General features: G+C 40.1%; 1 protein-coding gene across 1 annotated transcript; it reads right to left on the reverse strand.

Annotated features, from left to right (window-relative positions):
- Positions 1–19,903: 19,903 nt before the first annotated feature.
- gins3 (GINS complex subunit 3) lies at positions 19,904–24,159 on the reverse strand. Its single transcript, XM_056387595.1, has 3 exons — positions 23,659–24,159; positions 22,732–22,965; positions 19,904–21,157 (listed from the first exon to the last, which is right to left on the reverse strand). The coding sequence occupies exons 1-3, from the start codon at positions 23,827–23,829 to the stop codon at positions 20,927–20,929; spliced, it is 636 nt and encodes a 211-aa protein (XP_056243570.1). The 5' UTR covers positions 23,830–24,159; the 3' UTR covers positions 19,904–20,926.
- Between the last annotated feature and the right edge of the window lie 670 nt (positions 24,160–24,829).

Below are 24,829 nucleotides of genomic sequence, written 5' to 3' on the forward strand. Positions count from 1 at the left end.
CCCCACTCCCCCACTCTCCAAGACATCAAACAAACAAACAAACAAACAAACAAACAAACAAACAAACTCACCTAAACAGTCAAAGACACACTACAAACCAATTCAATACAAGCAAACAATACAGGCCACCTCACCTGGACTAACCGCATGGTCTCAAAGAGGCTCACACAGGCCACACCCCCACTTAAAAACACTTCCTCACCTGGATTTCTTCCTTGCTTCTCCTAAGAGTCTGTCTATCCTAAGTGCTCCCCCTGCTGGGCCCCCAGCTACCATTACTTCTTCTCATCCAAATCCACTGACTGGATCTTGCTGCCTCATCTGACATGTCCTTTACTATTTTCCTCACACTCTGTCCACTTCCTCCTAACTCCCTCACTAAAGAGACAACAGACCTTGCTACAAATCCTCTACATCCTACTTCCACTGGACAAATCCTAACTTTCCATCCTCGCTGCTCTGCTTCTGCCCCTAACTCAACATACATAAGCTTTTTCCTTTCATATGCTTCTACAACTGAAGCCTCCCTCGGAACAGTCAGCTCTATGAAAACTACTCTCATTCTACTCCTAGACCACAAGACTATGTCAGGCCTTAGCTTTGTACTGGCTATTTCCTGGGGAACAACAAGCTTTCCTCCTAAATCTACCTGCATTTCCCAATCACAAGCACCTTCTAAGCAACCTTGCCTCCTTGCTGTCTTACCAACTTTCTCTCCCTCTTGAACAAACTTGATTGCAACTCTCTTTATTTTAGACCCTCCTAAGTTTGCCTGCCTCCGTAACTCTTCAATTCCTGCAGCTAAACTTTTTAGAACCTGGTTATGTCACCAAGTATACCTGCCCTGCGACAGACTAACCTTACACCCTGACAGAATGATGATTAATAATTGATTGTGTTTACAGCCAGAGGTGTCCTGTCAACAGTTTTTCAGGAGATTGTTCGCTTCAATACTGCGAGTGGCCACTGGGAAGAATTGGCTGCAAGGCAGAGCGGTGGCACCGTGTCCAGTTCTTATAATACATCCATGCACTCGACGCCAGAGGTGCGGCTGAAGATATCCACAGGGTGCTAGCTGAAGGGTTAGCACCCAAACTGCTGAAGTCCAAAGTCCATAAAGCGCTAACTCTGCTTTAGTGTGATTTTACACTCGACAGAGAACTGATAAAGTCCCAAGGCTTACTCGTTAGCTTGCCAGTAGCTCATGGCAGCTCCACAATAGCTGGCTGTTAGCTCAGCGGGAAACTCACACTTACTTCAGGGTTCAAACTCAAACTTTAACTCAGAATAGCATAACTAACAAAATCATAGGATGTGAAGAGATAAGCAGGATACGTTTTTTACAACTTGAGCACGTTAGGACATCTACACTACAAACAAACGTTTTATGCTGCACTCAATGTCATCTATCACTGTCTGAAATTTGCATTATGTCCCCTAAAAAGGTTATAGGTGTTTGAATACCAGAAATACCAATTTAATAACCATAAATAAACAACACAATCACCCCTCTATATTAAATGAATAAGGTGGGCTGGGCTTTCCAGAGTACTTCTTACAGTACGTCTTTTTGACTATGTAAATTTTCACCAATTACACAGGGAGAAATTTTACTCGTCGTTGTGATAACACTGAAAGAGTACATGTACTTTGACACTGCATATTTCACACAGAGGAATTTTAATGTAGATCTTAGTTATCAAATAAACCCACAGGTTCTTTGTCTGCCGTGGCCACTGACACATCCAATGGTAAAAAATAAAAGATAAAATCTTGTCATTCATGTCCTGAAAAAAGGCCCCTGAATATATACACATCTGAACACAACACTGCCGTACTCTTAATATGGAATATGCTATAGCACGACATTATGCACAGACAAGCCCAGAGGCAGTTGGACATATTGAAAGCTGACATCCCCACTCCTAGCTTAGCACATGAAGATAAGAGCTCCTGCCTCCTTTTAATCACAGTGAATAAGGTATCGCTGTTCTTGTAAGTAAACAATAACCATGAAGAAATAGTTTTGCTGACTTGAATAACCAGCTTGCTAATATTTGTCATCCAGCTCATTATGTTATATGCTAAAAGGATAACACACCAGCTAAAAAGTCAGTCTTCAATATATTTTTATTGCCTCATTGGTTAATTAAACACATCAGTACCTTTTTGGTCACACACAAGAAAGCAATAGTTTCTGTGAAGAGAAATCTTCTACTCTTCCTCATCTATCATATTTGGATATGACACCTTGTCGTGTGTCATCACTTATTTAACCAGCAAGCTCTGTTTCTATAAATAATAACTGCTCCCTGCAATATTGCGAAATGACACATTGACTGAAAGTGAGTCACTTCAGTTCACTAATGATCATTTGCAAAAATCAAATCCTCCTCAAACACATGACACCATGTCAAACTTAGTGACAGATTTGTAATGATCATCAGGTTGCTCCTATTATTCATCCACCAACTTTTCTCCCCATGTTTCCTTTTCCTCAGTTGCCTCCCATCTGTAGAGAACTCACTAATTGCCATAATTTGTTTGGCAATTTCTTCCCTTTCCGTTGGTAATTGGCATGAGCTCTCTTTTCGGATAAAATTATGTCTTTCATTTGTATTTCATCCAAGAGTGGCGAGTCATGTGCTTCAGTGATGTTGGCATTTTCCATTTAGAAAATAAAAACCAACCAATTAAGTAGTGAACCGGCTGGCTCATGATGTAGACTACTAAGTAACAAAGAATAAGCTTAAAGCATTTTGCTCCCTATGGACTGTAGCTAAGAAATGTAATTAAACTGCATTAACTTGTGACTGTTGTACACATCCCACATCCACATGCAAGTAGTAGGTGAATGTTTAGTTGACTTATGCTTTCAGGTCATTAAATAATGTGCACTGTTGACTCTGTAATATTTGCCATTATAACCGAGTTTTGAAACTTTGCATGAAAATCCCTTTTTGAAACAATTTTTGTTCATATGTTTTCATGATGATTCAGAATTGGGAAAATTGAACCTGAGCCATCTATTTGTCTGTTTATTCATCCATCCATCCTAGCATCATTTCCTTCCTTTTTCCCGCCTTGTGTGTGTTTCTCTATTCTCATAGACAGTGTGACCTACTTAGCACACCACAGTCTGATTGACTAGACAGCAGCTTCAAACTAACAGAGAGCTTGCCAAAACACTCTCTGCTATCTGACTCGTCTTGATCAAATAGCTTTCAACAATCACACTGAAGTCAAATCTAATTTAAATGTATTTGATATATCTATATAGAAGCATGCTTCAACCCTTCATTCAATAAGCATATGCAGGTGTTATGGAACATTTAATGTGATGCAGTTTGAGTTGTTTAAGGCATATCTGAATAGTACTACATAGTCAGCATGCACTTTATTAGGAACACCTGTACATCTCCTTATTAATGCGATTACCCAGTCAACCAATCATGTGGCAGCAGTGCAGCACATAAAATCACACAGATAAAGGTCAGGAGCTTCAGTTAATCTTCACATCAAACATCAGAATGAGGAAAAAGTTTGATCTCAGTGACTTTAACACTGGCATGATTGTTGGTGCCAGACAAGCTGAATGGAGTATTTCTGAAAGTGCTGATCTCCTGGGCTTTTCACACACAACAGTCTCTAGAGATTTTACTCAGAATGATGTCAAAAAGAGTGTCAGCTTCTCTGGAGATGCCTTGCTGATGAGAGGTGAGAGGAGAATGGCCAAGAACACAAATCTGAGGCTGCTGTGGACAAACTGGACCATACAGTCAGTGTTCTGTAAACAAAACAATTAGTTAAAAGAGGCTAAAAGGCTCTGTACCATTTGGTAAGTACTAATTGTCTGTGATCCACATTATGAGTAGGCTCAATAATTATTAAAAAGAAAAAAAAAATCTTTCTCAGAAATACAGATTCAAGTTTACACACTCTTCAGGCTGTCATTTATATATTAATAATTAAGAATAATTAAGAATATTATGAGTGCACTCTCTTTGCTGTTGCACTACGTTGTCTGCAGCTGTTGTGAGTGAACTGTAATTATTTGAATCTCATCAGACACTTAATTGAAGAGTTGATTTGTACTGTCCAAGATATAAAGCGAGCACAATGAATAGAAACGTTAATCTTGTATGTTGAAGGCAGAAGTAGAAATCTGCCAGGGACACTTAGTGATGGAATGAACTCCTAAGCAAATATATTATCTTTTTTTTTCTTTAACCTCAGGCTTACTGTTTGATTTTATTTTTGTGTGCATATGTGTGCAGATGTGTGTATTTGTGCTTTCTGTTTTTTGGTCTTAAGCTGTTTTGATAAAACGTAAATTGAAAAACTTGGACAGCAATAGTGTGGCTAGCCCTATGAACAAGTCTGTTGCTGACTGACTGACTGACTGACTGATGAAGTTACACCATTGGTCAGCCGAATGCTGCATGACTGACTAAAAAGGTTAAAATATTTGTCAGCCAGCTGAGTATTGGAGTTACCCCATTGGTTGTTGCTCTTTCAAAATGATTTGGTGTGAACTTGTTCCATTGTCTGGCAACACAAACAGAAAAACATGTAAATGAGAACAGTTTTATTAGGAATTCAGCTGTATTAAAATACTGTATATGTGAGCACTGAGAATAGGACAGAAACAAACAGATGAAAACCTAAAACCAACTTACACTAGGAAAAATACAAATGGCCTATGATGCCATATGCTGTAGTTTTGACCTATATTTGTTTCTCCATTTGTGTGTTTACATCAATAGAAATGTAAAAGTTCACTTCTATACGTACTTCCTCATTGTGGTACATGCTAACAGGCTAATCTCAGTTGTAGTCATCAGACTGTAGCAACCTCTAAACCAGTAGGCCGCCCAAGAGTGAGGCTGGAGACTGTCAGTGATCAGTGTCTTGACAGCCACGGGCTCAATCTCTGCAATTTCCCAGTGTGTCCATCAACAGTCATGTAGCCTGTCCCCAAAAAAGGCCTGGAGCAAAAAACTTGAGACCCAGCTAGTTTACTGCAAATTGCTGTAGACCACAATGTCAGCTGAATGCGAAATTATAAAATTAAATGTAAAGTTTTTTTCGGAGAAAAGGTGACTACCTACTGCGAATCATGTGTGATGCTACGTGACAAGTCTGAAGGATGAGAGATGAGATCCCTTTATAAATTCTTTGACAGCTAGCGGCAGCTTTTTCTGACATGTTTGTGTCATTTGGAATCATTTGACATCTGTTGACATGTCACAAGCTTTTACATCTAAGTCTTAAAATTGTTTTGTTCTCTGCCTGGCAAATTAGATATTAACTTTCAGTCATAGGCTCTTTCAACCAAACAACCAACTAAGACTTTTAATTTCAATCAGAGACACTTATGTAAAGGAACTGACCATTTTCCAGCATATGTTTTTACAGTGGGATTTGGTTGAAAGACTATTCTCTTTGAGAGAGCTCTCAGCGACTCTGATTAGCTACAAGGATTATGCTGGGAGAATTATTCTCTCCTTAATCAACACATAAGTGAGGTCCTAAAGTCTGAGACCCCTTCCCCAAAGGCCTTTTCATCCTCCAGGGCCTGAAACTACACTTCACTGAAACTGCACTTACTAAAGTGGTGAATGGTGTTACTTGTTGTTCGATCTAACCCTCTCTTTTGATCACAACATTAAAAACATCACCAAGACCTCCACCTACGTAACAGCTAAAATCTGTCTTTCTGTCCATGTCAGTTTTTGTTTTCTGGTTCTTGTACTAAAAGTCTTCAAATGGTTCTTAGCTATAATTTTTACAAAATCCAGAAAATGTCATGTCAGATCAGACTTTAAGCTGCCCCTAATGACATACAAAATTTTAAATGGACATGCTTTATCTCCTAACTCCACCCCATGCTGTTCGGTCGGAGAATACCGGGCTCCTGTCTGTCTCCAGAATTAAAAAGAAGTCCGCTGGCTGCAGAGCTTTTTCCTTTTTTCCTATCATGCCCCTTCCTCTGGAACAACCTCCCTGCTGACACCAGACTGTCTGAATCTATTGAGGCATTTAAATCCAAATGTGGAACTCATCTTTATTTCTTAACTTCAAGTCAGTGGCTTTTTCGTTGATCACTTCAGGCTTTGTACCTGTTACCAGTCTCACAGAATCCATTAACCATTCTGGTCCTGCAGAAGAGATTACTGTAAACTTTCTGAAAACCACAACATCTCTTTCTTTATGTTTGTTTATTCGCTCAGGCACATGAGCGTCATGGCATTGTGCCTCGCTCTCGCTCTCGCTCTTTCTCTCCGTATTTTCAGCTGTCCTGGGACCTCTCCTGGTTGTCAGTGCCTCATTCCAGATGTTTTAGACCTGGATCTTCATCCTTCAGGAGTCCCAGCCTCCTCCTTGTCTCTCTCTTTCTGTGTGTTTGTTTCCTTCACCTAGACGTGCGAATGATGTGCTTGGGTTTCACCTCGTGTGTTTGTCTTTTCCTCTTTCTGTCCTCTGTCCAGGTCTTCATGGTGGAGAGGAGCTCATGTGGCTCAGGTCCAGTCTGTTGGTGGCACCTCAAAGCTGCTCAGTGTCCTTCCAGATCATATTCTTCATTAAAATCTATAATGTTACCATTCTGATTGTCCATACTGTAAATCTGCTACACTGTTCTCTTCTGTACACATGACATCTATTGCATGGAAGAGGGATCCCTCGTCTGTTGCTCTTCCTGAGGTTTCTTCCATATTTGTTCCATTAAAGTTTTTTGGGGGCAGTTTCCTTACATGATTCAACTGTCTAAGGACAGAGGTGGTGTATGATGTACATACTGTTAAGCCCCTTGAGGCAAATTTGGGATTTCAGATATTGGGTTTTGAATGGACTTGACTCCTGATGTAGCTACAGGGTAGTATTTTGCTTTTCTCATTGCATATTGCCAATCGCCTTTTATCTCTTACAATTATGTGTGATATAGAAGAAAGCACTACAATTTATAATCTTCTGTTGTGTAATAGTGTATCTGTGTTCGTGCTTGTGGTCTTTCATGTTACCCAAAGATCCACCACATGGCACAGCCACCTCTCCCTGGACCCAAACCCTCACCCACCATCAAAATCACTGAAATCCCTGTTGACCTCCCCCTGAAACTGACTTTAAATCTATTTATATCTCTTTGTGCAAACACACAGAACTCAGCATGGCCTTGTCACAAAGCCAGCCCCCTGGCATGTCTGTCCCCTACGTCCATTCCCATTGATCCAGTCTAAAAAGCACTCACTCTGTGCAGTAATGCCACAGGAGCTGTAAGTGTGTCTGCTGCCAACACAACAGGGCCGTCTCTGCTCATTTTGGTGCCCTAGGCAAGACATCTGTAGGGGACCCTGAGGGGTCTGATTTTTTTTAGAATATTCTATAATGAATCTTAATAAATTTATAGTATCTAATACTAAATATAAGCATTCGAATCTGTAGCTTTTGATCTATTTTCACACATATTGTTATTTAAGTCTTGTTTAAAGTTTTATCATAAATAACTGGGAAGCCTTTAAATAATGTGACCTGTTTTTCCTCCATTTTATTTGAAGCTCCTTTACGTAGACGAGGGGGTTCTTCTTATTACCTTGTTTCAAGTCTTCTTGCTACCCAGAAATTGTTTTGGGTCCACTATCATGAAGGATGTTTCGATTCTCTTATTCCTTTTTGTGGGAGCAGGGACCTGAAGGAGGCTTGAGCAAGAACACACAAGACCATCCCTCGCAGAAATCTGTAATTAGTGCAGATGTCATCATTAACTGAGAGAAAAGGACACACTGCATTTCACTCATGGAAGTTACTCCTGAGTAACACTGACTGGAGCCGGAGCGCCATTCTCCCTATTAAGTCAGTGTAGCATCAAAATGATTTTGAAGCTGTTATTTCAATTTGAAATTGTTGCATAATGTTGCTTGGAGACAAATGAAAAGCACCCAGAGAAAACAACTTCTTGAAGTGTAAACATGAGGGTCAGACTGACGGGAGCTGGAGGAGCTGAATGCTGAAATAATGTAAGCTGTTGAATATCTTTGTCCTGGGACTACAAATTATACTTGCACCATTTTAGGATGCAACCTGTTACCTCACATTTTGTTACGTAATAATCTCCCTATTCACCACTACCATTACAAAGACATTCATCCTAGCATTTCTGATCTCTGATTGGCACTTGTATTATAAAAAAGTTCTCACACGTCAAAGCATTGATTGCTTCAAAATGTCACATACAAATCCACCTGGTCTAAACTGTATAATTTTGAGACTAAATGAACTGAATCCTAATGAATTGAATTACTGTGTGTAATACTGAATTCTTTAACCTTTGTTGAAACCTCAGTGCACCGCTTGAGCTCGCTGTGGGCACCCCAGGGTGTCCTTGCAGGTAACAGCTGATGAAACGTGAACTGTTCCTACAAAAGCTCCAGTTAAAATGTTGTGATTCCTTTCAGCTACATGAGTAAAGTTTTACAGTAATGACTGTGGATGAATTTAATTTTTTGTCTGGTAAAAAGAAATTACATGTTTACATATTATAACCACCCTCCAAGCAACAAGACACTTTCTACATATGCAAACACTGATGTTTGGACTCTATAGACATGCTGCTTTGATGTGGATGATGTCGATATTTAATTCAAAAGGAGTATTAATTAATATAAGAAACAGTAAGTATGTAAGATTTTCAAAAATCACAAATTTAAGATGAATAGAATTTGAACAGGTTGATTTTTTGGAAGACGAAAGCCATTTTGATCATTTACAACTGAAGCAGCTGAGAGGTAATATTTTGTAGAGATGCATGACAATCTTGATGTCAAGAAACACACAAAATATAGTTGTTGTTTTTTTCTATTATCGCTTGGAGGTAAAAGCATCTGATACAGCATTCAAACCAAACAATCCAACTCAAGGTCTACTCAACAGCTTTTTTGTGGAGTTTTCAACCATATTGCATGGTATTCATCGGCAGACAGAAGAAGATGGGTCGACTGTTGACATGCAAGCTGAGTGGCTGTTAATGATTTGATTTGATATTCTCATCCATATTGGCTGAAAAATTTCCCAAGTTTTTAATCATAACACAAGGTCTTCATCATCAAGGATTATTTGTGTGAGATTGAATCAGAATGCTGTTAGAGTGATGCTATAGTTCCATTGTTTTTGTTGGTGTTTTGTTGTCCACATGGCGGGTTGGACTACACACAAAGCAGAAAATGTATTATATTGCTTTACATGGTCGATGTAGCAAATATGATAGCAAACAATTTCCTGTCTAGCAGACACAGAGCAACATTAGCATTAATCTAGAATTGGGTTTTTGACAACCAAACAAAGGTAAATCCAAGATTCAATCTCATTTTAGCTCTGTCTTGATTCTCACTAACTCCCGAGGGGACTACATAGCTAGCATTAGCATTAACAGCTGTTTACTTACCAGTTCTTATCAGTCCTTTACTCACTAAGGGCTGTCTACAGTGGTGGAAAGCAATGACAATGTTAACTCTTCTACCTATCACATCTTTTCTTCTACTTAACTTAGCATGCTAACCAGCTAGCAGCTAGCCATGCTCACTGTTCCAATCTGCCCTGAAGACGTAGCACTGCTCAGAGGGCATATTATGACCTCTTGTTTTGTAAATGCAATGATGGCTTAAGATCTTGTCAAGTGACAATCACCACCACCTGCTGCAAGAAAGTGCAAGAGACCACATTCACTGGCAGAAACTGGCAAATAGGCCCTTTAAACTAGAAGAATGAGCTGAGAGATGCTAAACAAACACTTCACAGAGCTGAGGGGGCCTGCAGGGTTGGACGGTAATTCTCTGTGGGTTCATCACTATTAGTGAAACCTTTCATGTTACACATAATAATTTGTCCCACTGATGACATAAAGAAATATTGATAAGTGCAAACTAATATAAAAGATAACCATGACCAGAACAATAATGTTGTATTGTGTAATTTCTGACCAACCATCCCTTTATAGTAAATTATAGAGTCCAAAGCAATCACACTACCCAGTCCAAATACTTGTATCACTATTGCATAGTCAGACACGCACATCACCATCTACCAAATAGCTGCCTATTTTTTCCTCAGGCTGCCTGCCACCTGCTACACATAATACGCGTTGGACTCCCTCCTCTTACCAACCCTGACAACATGGCATTGTATGAGCTGCTGCTCTTGTGCCAATGCAGGAGGAGGAGGGGGGGGGGGGGGTTGAGGGGGAGATAATACTCATTTGGAGAGCATAGCGGGGGCGTTGCTTCAGATACAGCTAATCCTCACACCTCATCGCTGAGATGTGGCTGGTTGCTGCAGAGCTCACTGCTCCCTCTCTCCTTTTTCTGTCTTTCTCCTCCTCATTCTTGACATTCTGTCCCTTTCCTGCTGTCTATTGTCATCTGTATAAGCTCTCTTCTTCTCCTCCTGCACTTCCCCCTCTCTACTGGGGCATCATCACAAGGGGTGAAAGGGTGGGGCAGGTTTTAGACAGGAGATAATAGAGGATTTAAAAGATAAGATAAGGCTGATTAAAAAGAGAAGCAGAGGATACACCACAGTGGGGAAGAAAAAGATGCTGTAACCTTTACATGTTTACAAGTTTCTCCTATAAAGTGGAAATCTTTGGGTTTTGCTGCTGGGCAAAACAAGCTTTCTGAACAATTCACCTGTGGCTGTTAAAGTTCTTCACTATTTACATATAGTGTATAATCTACATAATTTATTGGAAAATAATCAACAGATGAATTGTTCTTTCAGTCTTAAATAAGTTTTCATATTTGCAGCGTTTTTGTATTTGGAGTCTATTCCCTTTAGTGAAGCTAAGTTCTTTATGCCTCATTCAGTCACAATTCACCCTCTGTCTCTGTCTCTCTCTCTCTCTCTCAATCTCTCTCTCTCTCACCCCACTTCTTGTAATCAGCTGACTTTGGGTGTTTTCAGTGACCAATCAGATCTCATCAATGAGCCAGTCACATTGTCCTGGGGGGTTTCCTAAATTTCACACAGCCTCAACCCCTTTTAAATATGACGACATCACGTTGGGGTCTTATGGCTTAAGACTCACATCTCTCACTTTTCCTCCCTTGTTTTGCACGTGGCAATAAAAGTTTATTCGTTGACTCAGAATGAAATCGCTCCTGATTGAAATGTTTCTGCGTTCACTCTTGTGTATGCTTTGTCTTCATGCCAAGTATAAAGAATGAAATACAGTTAGTAATTGTAGAAAATGCATTAATGTCTAGATTCAAGATAAATTTATTGTCTGTCACAAAGTAACACAAGTTTTCCTAAGGCACAACAATAGTGCACATTTAAACTGCACACACACACACACACACACACACACACACACACACACACATACACACACACACACACACACATAGAATAGGACTAAAAACTAATAAAACTAGACAAGAGCAGTGTTAAACAGGTCAGACTACAGTAGGCTACCTATTTTTAATCTGTTCAGATGATGATCGCAGAGGGAATAAAAGATTTTTTGTCTATGTTTTTCGGGGCCAGTGGGACTTTGTGGCGTCGACCTGATGGCAGTAACTGGAAGCACTGATGGAAGGATTCCTGATTACTGACCAGGTGCACAGTTCAGATAAGGGAGTTTGGGGTGAACCAATTATTTTGCTAGCCTGTGTAGTTATTGGATTATAGTTTTATTTGGTGGTGAGGGTGCTGTAACAGGCTGAAATGTTGAAGGGGAGTATAGATTCATTGTCCTGTAAACCAGGGATAAGATGTCCTTGCTGACATTGCACCTGTTCTACCAGCTGGCCTTCGATACTGAGGGGTTGACGGCTGTTATGAGTCTGGTTTCTCTGGGTTCCCACAGCAAAGCTCCTTGGTCTCGGTAAAGTTGAACTCAAGGGAGCTTTCCTGAAATGTCCAGACCAGGTAGTTTACTGCCTGATGGGATTCAGACAGAGCATAGGTGTCTATGAGGTGGGCCACAGACACTGAGATAAATTTGATTAAAAAACATTATAAACAAAATACCCAGAACAACAAATAAAACAAAACTGAGCTCAAAATTCAACAACATGAGCACAGAACTCCTGTATATTTACATCTGGATACAGACAAGAAAACACACAAAAATGTGCAATATATAGCATGCATACACAACCAGAGTGCAGCGCCCAGGGCAGACTGGGTCAAGTACCCATTGTTGTTTTTGTTCCAATTTTTGCATATTTCAATGGGAAATCTAAAGGGTTACAAAAAGGGTTACAGCAAGATGAGATGAGAGGAGAAGAGTAGAATCTGTTGCTATGTAACAGATGTAAGAGTTGATTAGCAATGTTGGATTGAGTATTTAGGATGTCCTAACCTGAGGAGGGATGAAGTAAGATAAGATAGGATTCCTAAAAGTAGTTAGGATTTGTTTCTGTCAAACCAAATTGGGAAATATCTATATCTTATATTCCTCCTATCTTAATCTAAGACTTAAGATAGGACGTTTCTATAATGAGGCCCCTGGGCTCTTTCCAGTTTGGATGGAAGCTATCAGTTTTATATAAACCACACACAGTCCAAAATGAATCATAATGTCTGATAAAACTCTAACCTGTTGCTGTTAAGAAGTTTTGCAACCACTGATTGAGGCCAAAAAGATGGCTGACACATTCAGATCTGGTTTACATAGTGGGGGTGGGACCAGCTAGACAGTGTTTGCCCAGGCTCTCAAAACTTGACTAATCTGATGATTATGTCGCCTAAGATCAGAGCTTCAGGCTTATTATTGTTTCTAGTACCATTGTACCATTGAGTTTGGGAAGAAGCCGGTGATTAGCAATCACTGTGATAGCTATGCTAGCCACATTGGTATCAATGGAAGAAGTGGCTTTGTGGTCTGACAGCAGCGTGGACAGGGAGGGGTTGGCTGTACCAGCAGCGTTACCAGGTGTGTGAATGCAGTTAGCTCCAGGATTACTACTACATACAGATAGTGAGGCTGATAGTCAGGGACATTTGCCAATGGGAGAGCTACATTGGGAGCTGGAAGTGGTGGGCAGGGAGGGCTTGTTGGATGATGCTATAATCCAATTGGTCTAAAGAACAGGAGAAAGTAAGGAGGCGGGGTCGTCAGTGACCTTAGCCAGAGCAGCAAAGTGGTTGAGGAGAATTACAGTCATCAAGAAGAAGGGAAACCTTCATCCTGCCCTGCAGCACCAAGATCCAAGATAAGGAGCTCAATGGATTTCAGCTCAGTTTTTATGTCTATGATTACTGATTTACAGAGAGACAGGATCGTCAACAAGCGAAGAAGATTAATTAGGTTTTTCTTCTAGTAACGTTAACTGTTCATTCAGGACACTCACAGTCATTTCCAGCAGGGTAATGTTGTGTACTGTAGTATGTTACACGCAGTCAGGTTAATGAGATGATCTGGATGCTGAAAGGAGAGATACATAAAAACTTTGGCAGATGTGTTGAATTGGGCCAGAAAACCGTTGTCAACTTGGTAGCAGCAGTAGTCAGGAAAAACAACAACCATATAACTATTCTCCTCCATATTTTTCCGCCTGTGTCCTCAAAGTAAATCAAGAGGTATCTCAGGTAGTTCCGTGATTAGGCAAGCCTACCTTGGTTGGCGGCAGATGGCTGTGCCAGTTGTGAGCAGAGTCCTTTTACGTGACATTAACTTGTAATCACAAGCAAGACGCTCTCTACGTGTAACAGTGTTGATGTTAAAATCTCAACAAAATCCTAAAAGATGCCAGAAAACACAGAATACAAGGCAGCTAAACACCGAGCTGTGTCAGGGGTCACACTGGGGAGTATCATCCCCCATGGTAAGCCTACAATAACAAAAACACCTGGGTATATTGAGAGTTGGAGGGTGTCCAGACACTGTGTGCAGTCACAGGGGTGATGCTATCTCCAACCCCAGTCACGATGTTTTGCTTTCTATTTCTACACATTAAATACAGAAACTGTAGCACCTTTGACATGTACTGAAACAAAGTACTGAAAAAAATACTTTTGGAGTTGAGTAATTTTGATTTAGTAATAAATAACTGATATTTTTCAAGTAACTTGCTCACCGATGGTTCCAGGGTATTATGTGACCTGCAACTATTATTGTAGACACTACACAGTCCAGTGCTGTTCCTCGGGGACTGGATTCTGCTAACTAGGGCAATGTTGTTATGGTAAATACAGTAACTTGTCACTTCACGTCGGCAGTAACTCATCTGCCTAATAGACTCACTCAGACCAACTTTTCTCTGAAATAAGCCAAAAACAAAACAAAACACAGAGCTCTCTGATCTGACAGTTTGGGTGCCTTTGCACATGGAAACTCTTCACAGTGGAAAACATAACCACAACAACTACGGATAACAACAACTTCAATAGAAGTACAACAGTCAACTTTAATTCATTAACTGTGTGGAACCTAACTACTTATTAACTACTTATTCTTTGCAAATCCATGTGCTCTAGATCAAGAGTCACTGGCGCAGGCTGTGAAGTGGAGATGATAAAATGTTAATTGCATAGTATGGTGTACTGGTGGCCCTGCTCAGAATAGAAACCCTGCCTGCACAACGTCTCCTCAGTGAGAGAAAGTGATGAAATTATTTGCAGGGCTGACTCAAAGATCCAGTGAATGCAAAGAAGAATAGAATGAAAACGTCATTACAATTTAGGTACTTATATGTAGAAAATGAGCGACAGTGAGAGGGTGCAACAGAGGGAGACAGAATAAGCCTAGGGCTCCTCTCAGCATTTTATCGTGTACACAAATGGTTTCCCAACAAATACCAAATGTCAGAGGCCCTTAGAGTAGACAAAAGCCAGAGGCAGCATTAGTGTCTTGTATGTCAGCTTCCTGGACGCTTCCCCTCGGTCTGCCCTTTGCTTCAGCTAAACCTTTGGCTGAGACTGCCCACCAGGACCCACAGACAGATGTAATGAAAGGCCTGTAATAGATCTGCCTGCAGAGAAGGGTAATCAGACAGTGATGGTTAGATCCAGCCACAGTTCACACTGTTCAGATTTCTCACCATAAAATATTACCCTGCGAGTGAGACTGATTGATTTGTGCCTCCATGAGAAGAAGAAGGAGAAACATTTCAAAACACAGTTACAAAGTGCATAAAATATTAAACAAGATGAAATAATTAAAATAATTACTACAAATACAACCAGTAAAGTAAAAGCCTTAGAATAAAAGTCAGTGAGACTGAAAAGAGAATATTGAGTTTCTCTTCCTCAGATATGTGAACCATTAGCCAAAGGATCTAAGGCAGCAGTCAGGCTCTTGGGAAAATACAGGAATGAGCCTGACGATTCAAGGTTTTAAAAACAAGCAAGAAATCTTCAAATCAATTCTAAAACTCACAGGTAACTAGTGAATGGTGGCAAGGATTGGTGTGATATGGCTGCTTCTACTAGAATGTGCCACTAAATGTCGCACCAGCTCAGTGAAAGTGGCCGCTAAACACAAAACAAGAAGCACAACTGAATAAAGTCACCCTGTGTTCACGAGAGCCGACAAAACATCAATCCAACCACAACCGTTAGCCCACGCTAGCATTGCTGTGATATGCTCCACAGCAACGCTGACAGTTAGCTAGCTAGCGGTAGCAACGTTTGCGAAACACACTGATGATGCGGTTAACAACAAGTTATCTAACATTAACATGTCTTTTGTATCCGATCACTAAAACACACATGTAACATTATGTAGCCGACAAGTTACTTACACATGGAGAAGAAGAAGAGACAGTTCTGAGTCAAGCTGGACCCTTTATGAACGTGGGTAGGAATAATGGTTTAACACATTCACACAGACGTGCACTAACACGCACGTGCCACCATCCTGGATACCAAAAGAAAGAACAGGTAAGCTTGGATTGGGGGTGCGACTTCGTTCTCCGCTCAGGATGATTTGGCCAAGCCACTATATGTGTTCCCTCGTGTGTCATTGTGTTGGGTCAGGTTGTTTAGTTAACCCCTTATTTAGTTGGTATCTTGAGTATAGTTATGTTTTGTTGACCTGTTTAGCTGAAGTTATTACACTCTTGTTTTGTTTCTTTTGGGTAAATAAACACCCTGTTTTTTTAACAATTTCTGTGTTTTTGTTGCCTCACTGCTTGGTCCCTGACAATCATTCTTTGTAAATGCAAACTACAAGGGATCCAACATTGGGCTCTAAGTAAAGAAACAATATAAGACGAGACATTTCGTTATTATAGAAGTTAAAACTGCAGGCTGATAATCATTTTAACCACAGGACGAGGTTTCTTTGGGACTGGTGTGATTACAGTTTTTTTCCAGAGTGCAGGGACAGTGTGTGTGTGCAGTGATTGCAGGAAAACAGGTCTCCGTGATGGTGGTGGTGACATCTGCGGTAGTAACACCTTCTTGCTTTCCAAATGCTTTCAGGGTCATGTATTGTAAACAGTCCTGATGAGAGAAGACCTGGAATGTGTGCTGATCAAAAGCCCTGATGAGTCCTGATGATGATTTGATAGGAAGCAATTGACCCAATAGGCAGGGCAGGGTTTGCTTTGTGCTGGAAGTAAGGTATGGTATGGTAACACCCATAAAAGTCTCTTTGGTCCTACGTAGGTCATTTATGCTTAGCTGGATCTCTTTGGGTTTCTTTGGTTCGACTAATTCTGACAAACAAGACAGGTAGAAAAAAGATCAAATGTTTGTCTGAAAAATGAAGAACTCAACCAGTAAGTTTTTGAGAGACATGAAGAATCAGAAGACACAGTACGCAAGTCACAACATCTTCATAGCACAGTAATGTTAATACTTTGTGTGCAGTCCTCGCTCTGTCAGCCCAATCCCATATCAGGATCAATAGTTACAGCCCAGAGGCAACATCAATATTTTCATCACCAGTGACCTATCGCCTATCTCTGCCCACCATCTGACCCACATTTAACACTTCAGCACACAGCTAGGACTGGGCCACCCTCACATGTGTTAGACTAATGCCTTTTCCACATAAATCCATGTATGACCAGTTACAGCAGCCTGCTGGTTATCTGTAAATACTCACACCAGCAACAAACAGGGTTCTGCTGGGTTGTTGTCTGCATTTAGCATCTGTTAGCTTGAGCATGTGAGACTGTTAATAGTGTGTGGAGGACAAAGCGACTCTGGTAGAGTCCAGCCTCCAAAGTGTATGGTACTTAGCATGTTAAGAGCTGAGGTTGGCAAACCTAGCTCCAGTTGTAAGCACAATGGTGCAGATGGCCTCAGCTGAATCAGGGGAAACCTGATGGAGCTCCATCCATGGAGCTGGGCAGCGAGCCGCTGAGATGACCCTTAACTTTCTCACCTAGAAAAATAATAAAACTTAATTAAGTGATACAATAACAGTCAAAAGATTATAAATAGTAGTAATAATAATGCAAATGTGCAAAACGTTCAGTGTGAGATAAAATCACCAGTCCTCGAGTAAGAGTGAGGAGAGTTTTTTCCAGTTGAAGTCCCTGGAGATCATGAAGGAAGCAGAGTTTAGTGTCTTGATTTAACAGAATGGATGAGGTCACACATGGTTGCTGGGTTACAGGTGGATGTAAACAACATGTATGGACATGTATGGATAGCCCCGAGGCTAACAGTTCAATGTCTCTGCTGCAGAAATTTAAAAGCAGCTCAAAGGTCCCATATAGTCTAAATGTAGATGTCCATGTGTTGTTTGATTATAAAGCAGGTTTAGGTTCTGTATAAATACTGTGAAAGTATCAAAGCCTCAGTCCACAGAGAAATGCACACAGCCTGTATTCAGAAACTGAGCCTTAAAACCAGCCGTCAGGACTTCTGCAACTTTGTGATGTCACAACAAAGCAGTCACCACCCTCGGCCATGCTCCAAGTCCCTCCCACCTGACCCACCATCCAACCCTGCAGGATTTGGTTTCTCTGAATGTTTACCTGACATCTGCTATATTTTTATTAGATCACTGAGAAAACAGTCAGCCAACTGGAAGAAAGGCTCAGAGCCTCCTCTCTTCTGATTGGCTCACGACCTGTTGTTACTACTGAGAGAAGCCTGAGAGAGGAGATGCAAAACTACATTGAGATGGTTTTTGGTTCTTAAAACCACAAATATATCTTCTTATGGATCAACACTTCAAATAAAACACAGAAGAAGTGTCAAATATGGAGCTTTAAATAATGGGACAAAAGAAGAAGAAAGCTAAAAAAGTTGGTAAAATAAGAAAATGAGCAGGAGCAACTGCAGCAGGCTGCATGCATGCTGGTGCATGCACACAAAACACTTTTCAAGAGACATTTCACTTTTAAAACCCATTACACAGGCGCACACAGACACACACACACACACACAATCACACACACACACACACACACATAATGCGTCAGTGTTTTGATGGTGCAGTGATTCAGATAGTGATTACTATAAATCACAACTATGAAGGCAGCAACACAAGTGAGTCATTAAGAAGTGAGTCAGCTTTAACATTGGTCTGACACTTACCATTATCAACATGAACATAATAAAACAGTTATTGTCAGTGAGGTCTGTGAAATTTGAAGGGACAGTGTGTGGAATTTGAAATGTTCACACGTTCGTATCTGAATGTCACCTCTGGATAACGAGCAGTTCCACTAGAGGCAAGCTAATGATATCAGCTGCTAAAGGCCAAAACAGTCTCACACATATACTGTACACTCAGAGTGCGACAAAACAATACCAGCAACACAATCACAGACTGGCAGTGAAAACCAGTATAGTGAAGATCATTGGTTATCTCTTTTGGCGGTTAGACTGTCGGACCTGTTGATTTCAATCAGAATAGTTTGAGAATAGCTTGTCGTGGTGAACAGGTGTACTGCTGAGTGTCTTTCACTCAGTGTTGTTGATAACTGTTCCCCCTTTGTTACAACCTGTTTGAAATGCTGTATATCTTTTATTTTGCCACATTACATAATGCTTCAGTGTTTTGATGGTGCAGTGATTCAGGCGGTGATTACTGTAAATCACAACTGCAGTATGAAGGCAGCAGCACAAGTGACTCATTAAGAAGTGAGTCAGTTTTAACACGGGTCTGACGATTACCACTATCAGTATTACATTATATTATATATCATAGCACTTGTTGTTCAAAGCTTTGTGACTTTTGGAGTTAAAAGCATTGAACAAGTGCGCATGGATATGTTATATGCTAATATACTCATGCAAGTGCGTCCCATCCAGGTTCATCACTTTTTTGTGTCCCCTGGAAAGACTTCTGTTTTTGTCAGTACTTGTAGAACGTGTGGTCAAATTTCTGTTTTATTAACTTGTTTGTGTTTTTGTCTGTTTGCATGTGTTTTCTTAAGTTGCAGTGCATCGAGCTCTCAGGGCCACCGTGGCGTTAATAAACAGTTAATGTCAGTAAGTTTCCTCACTTTGTGGATCAAACATCACAATGAGTTAGTCCGTGCACCGTGGACTCCTTTTTGTACTAAAACTAGGAGTTGCCGTGAGCCATGGTGTGGAGTGATGATGTCACTTTTTGGTTCTGAGTTGAGTTGTTCTGGCATTACGAGGCGACCAACACCTCACTAAGACACTTTATGTTGGTTTTTGCTTCAATTTGTCCCCTAATGCAACACACAAGTGTTTTGGGTTGTTGGTTTTTTTTTTTAAGATAAAAATTAATTTTTAGTTCTTTTATGTCACACCACAGGACATTATGTCACACTTAAAGACAGTAGGACAATACTAATTATATTCATTTCTATCTTGTGTGACAGTGAAAATGCTATATACATATATATATATATATATATATATGTATATAGCATTTTCACTGTTCACAAGGCGCTATCTCTGTAATATTTTTTAATGTGACAGTAGGGCCTACTAGGCAATTTAGAAATGGCTGAGTTGACCTGCTTTATGGAAGTTTTAATACAGAATTACATTTACAAAAGCAAAAAAGTTCAGCCGCCACCCACCACTACTACTAATGCTTAGTTCACACTACATGATTTGCCAAGGACATTGGTCAATTTCTATTTGTGAAATTTTCAAAGACACATTCCAAGAGACTCGCTGACACATCGCAGATGCCCAAAAGGTATTTAGCAGATTAAATATCAGGGAGTCCAAATCCATTAGTGTGACCAGTGTTGTGACCTGCTAGTGACTGGCACTGAGCTACAGCCAATGACAGCACAACACATGAGATGAGAGGATACCTGGGGTAGGAGTTGTGTAACATCAATCTCTGCTGCCCGCATATCCCCCATTCTTATCCACATTATTTTATTTTATTCCTTGTTTTTTCGCTGAAAATCAGTGCACAAGAACGCCCGTTTCATGTGAACATTCATTTTGGAAGAAAAAAAATCCTGTCTCATGCATGGTATTCATCATTTCCTGTGTCATTTATCATGTGTTTTCGTGACAAAATGTAGTTTGGAGACCAGACAGACTTGGGGGATTCCTCCTGGTGAAAGATCTTGTAATCTGTGACCCCTTGACACTGATCAGTCATGCAGTGTGTAAACCACAATGATTTTATAAGACATGTTGAGTATTGTGAACAGTAATGCAAACTGGTGACTTTGAAAGTCATGTGGTGTGTACATGGCATAACCTGCCTAAATATCCTAAGGCAGAAAAAATAAACAACTCTTTACAGTTGTGAATCTGTCACCAGCACGTTTGGCATCTTTACTTTGCTATATGATAAAAAACAATTAATCAAAGTCTCAAGAATTTAATATTCCTAGATCAACTGCATGCTCATCAGAAATCAAGTTTCTGCACAACCAATGAAAGAAGAAAACATATTTATAATGTATACTGTACGTTGTCCATGGGCAAAGAAAACACAAGTCAGTCAGAGTCTGCTGCTGCTCTGAAGCACTGACCAGAGTCTGAGCAGCGTCTGTCATCTGTTAACTGCAGGTCGGGGTCAGGGCGGTACATCTGTGATCTTCCTCTTGCGGTAGTTGAGAACCAGACTGGAGGCAGTGAGCTGTGTGGCCTGACCCTTCTCCCAGCTCTGGAAACCATTGAGTCCACTTTGTCCGGACCTGAACAGACCTTTCTCCAGACAGTCCAGACGCTCCACCAGTGCAGATGTGTCCTCATTGTAGGCATTCTGGGAAGAGTCCATTGTCCGTCTGAACCGGCCAATGAATGTCTGATGAAAGACAATATGAAGAGTTTCAGAACCAATAGAAAAATAATAAGGTACTGCAGTTAAGGTATTTTATATTAATGGGTTTTTTATTAATCATTTTTTGAACCAGCCTTTGACATAAAATTTTATGTTAAACTTGACATATGTATAATTTCATGTGAATAGCTTTAAGATCTTTACAAAAACTGAACTGGCCCCTGTTAAGTTACACTGAGTTCTAACATTTGACAGTAAATAAAGCTTGTATTTAATTTATAAAGCTGCTATCAGATGAAATTCCTGATTTCCACCTTGATATTTTTGGTTCTTTAGTCTGAGCACAGAGCCTGGGCCACTGCCTGTGCTGCACAGTGTGTATATATATATATATATATAATATTAACACTGACATCCACATATTGATTTTCTTCTTTTTTTTTACCATTTCAAATCAGTAAAATCTTATTTCATTGTAGAACTGTTTGCCATGCATTGATTCGCTTAGCCCCTCCTTGCCCCGCTCTCTCTCTCTCTCTCTCTCTCTTTTCTCACAAACACACTGACAACAGACTCGTCTGTCACACTGGGACTGGGCATCAGGAGCACCTGGAGAAATCCTGCCACATCAGTGCACCTGTGGACCGTCACAAAATCCATAAAGCTTTTACCGGCCCTGTCTGTGCACCTCACCGCCCAGACCCAAGTCGGCAAGGGTCATTATTAGTTTGACATAGTGAAGCCTACACCCCCCCGGACACTAGCTGAGGTAATGGGGATGATGTCCATAAATATATCCAAAAATCCAAATGTACCACTTAAAGTTTGTGAAAACCTTGTGGAGTGTAAAGGTTTGAAAGTGTGCAACAACCCTGTGTTATGACATTAGAGTCAATCTGCCTGGTAACAGCTGCATCACACAAACTGTATTCTGACATATTCTCTGATCTGAGTGCACCCCCTAGTTGTAATGTATGAAATGACACTGCTGTGACTGTTATTAAATCTGTTAAGTGTCTGTTGATCTGTGAGAATGTGTTGTGAAGACTCTGGGCTGTGGTAACAATGCAACATGTATTCATATTAAATTTAACCACACATGTATTGATACGTTGAAAGCAACCCAGAGAAATGTTTTAGGGTCTGTGAGCTTGTACAATTCTTTCTCTCTCATGCACTTATGTAGTCGTTTCTCACTATGATATACTTATTTGTTCATTTTAAAATTTATTGTCTTTAGCAGAGTCTAAGCACACTTAATAATTCCTCTCCTGCAGGTGTGTCTCACCTCCCAGAGGTCGTAAGTACACGCTGCTTTCATAAATCTATTAAGGGGTTTGCAGAGACATGCTGTGTCCTTGATGAAGGAAATAAATCTTTGTAAATAATGTGTAAATAATGTGTGTAACAAGGACCCCTGTCTGATTTAAATATTTATTATTTGTTAATGGTTGTCCAGCGTAGACCTGGACACAATTATAAATAGTATCACACCAGTATCAGTGGTGAGGTTTGATATTTAATAGCAGCACTTTTTTGGACCTTCTCACATTAAATTAACCCCTCTGTGGTATAGTTGTGCAAGCTGTTGTGTTCACCTGCAGCAGTGTCTGTGCAATATCTGGATTCTCTGGGCTATCAAAGTGTAGCATCTGGGATCCCAGGCTGTAGTAGTAGGGCCCCATCTTATGCAGATCCACCACGTTTGGGTCAGCGTTGAACACGGTCCTCCAGCCCTGTCTGTACACTTTAGGAAGCTCCACTGACACCACCCTCCTCTTTCTCTCATACAGACCCTTGGACAACCACAGAGGAAGCTCCATCTTTGTACCCTGACATAAAGGAAACAGACTTCAGAGTTACTGTCATGGTCCGTGCACTCTAGAGTCCATACTGCAAATATGTGTGTTGCTGCAGGCACAGGTTTGAATGGCCTGTGTCCCATGATCAGCCAGCATGCACAATACCAGGATCCTGGTACTTAAGCAGTTTCATGGAATCTAAAATCTTCTTCTATCCTTCTATTGTTTGTGATATTTCTTTAACTAGATTATTTTGAATTCGTTTCATACAGAAAATCTATTTCAATCTCAACTGAACCGTTTTATGCATCCCCATCCAGTTACTGACCACAAAACAAAACTTCATTATGATCAATGTCTGATTTTCACAGGTAGGTCGTATTATCTCTATTATGTCGACCTGCGACTTAACGTTGTTGAAGTTTAATTTTTATTGACTCAAAAGCTTTTCGGAAAATTATAAATATGCCGGATTTTAAACTGAGTCATGTTAATTCTTAAATTGTATTAATAAAACTTCCGCATATGTAACTCTACCAATACAAAGAGGAAAGAATAAACAGCAAAACATTGAATCGAGTTTAGCGTACGTTTCTTTACACAACAAAAGCATTTATATCTGAGTTACTGTTTGGTATAGTCCTGATATTTTCAGAAAAAATACATTCACAATATCTTAACTGACTATGTGTTTAGTACATTTGCCTCAATAACGTTACCGACCTCCGCTATGTCCTGAGTGTCACTAGACTTCTCCAGGAATCCAAGACGTGGGAAAGTGCATTCTGTCCGGATGGGAAGTCTGTCATGAGAGAGCAAAATATCGTCGAGAGACAGGAAATTCTCCTCCATCCCAACCCCAGGCTGTACGGGAAGATACGACTGTGTATCCATTTCTGCTTAAATGGGAGCAACAGCAGCAAATACACCAAATATATACTCCAAATATTGAGCATAAACTTCTCTTGTTGGATTTTTCTTCTTCCTCCTATCACTTTTGGCGCCAGGACGTGTGGACCAATCAGAGAACTGCTGTGAGGTCTACGCCTAGACCAGAGCAATCGAGTCAATCTGATCGAACGGAGTAAAAAAGGGGATCTGCTCTCCACACCTATGATGTTTTTTTCTGCTTCATATTGTAATCATTACTGTTTGGTTGCGTTTTGTTTTTTTCTTTTTCTTTTTTTTTTCTTTTTTTTAATAATGTGGTTGTTTTCAGTTTTTTTTTAAAAGCTAAAAATAAAATTTAACAAAATCTAAAATATATTATCTACATTAGGGAAATATAATACCCTGACAAAACTGCAATCATTTCAATGACAGTGAAATTAAAATCAAAATTAAATTCACCCCCCCCCCCCCCCCAAAAAAAAAGAGTCAGTTGCAATTACGATTTTAGCCATTAGAGGTCAGAATATTACCATTATACATTTCAAGTCCCATTTCCTCCGTTTTGAAAATGTTTACCAGTAATAAAGGTAGAATTAGTATAGTATTAGTTTTAGTATTAGTATTATTGTTAGTATCATACAGAAATGAGATGTTCTGAACAATGACAAGTACTTCAAATAAGCACAGGAAAATCCTTGCCTGAATTTATATTAATTTAAAATTAACAAATTAGCATACTACATATTGCTCTTTTACTCTATCCCTCTCTCTAACTGACCTGATCACATTTATCAGTCGATGACAACCTGTTAGGGTTCCATCCATTTACAAATCTAGAAAACAGGTAGAACAGGTCAGTCATCTTTCTTATTTCGACATTTTTTAATATTACAGATTATTATATGTCATTATTACTGATCACAAAGATTGCATATTAAGGTCATCAGATATGTTAGTCGCTGCCCTCAAAAGGTAGGCAGCCATTCACATCCATGGAGAGTAA

The sequence above is a fragment of the Seriola aureovittata genome, chromosome 10 (genome assembly GCF_021018895.1).
Source record: "Seriola aureovittata isolate HTS-2021-v1 ecotype China chromosome 10, ASM2101889v1, whole genome shotgun sequence".
NCBI lineage: Eukaryota > Metazoa > Chordata > Actinopteri > Carangiformes > Carangidae > Seriola > Seriola aureovittata.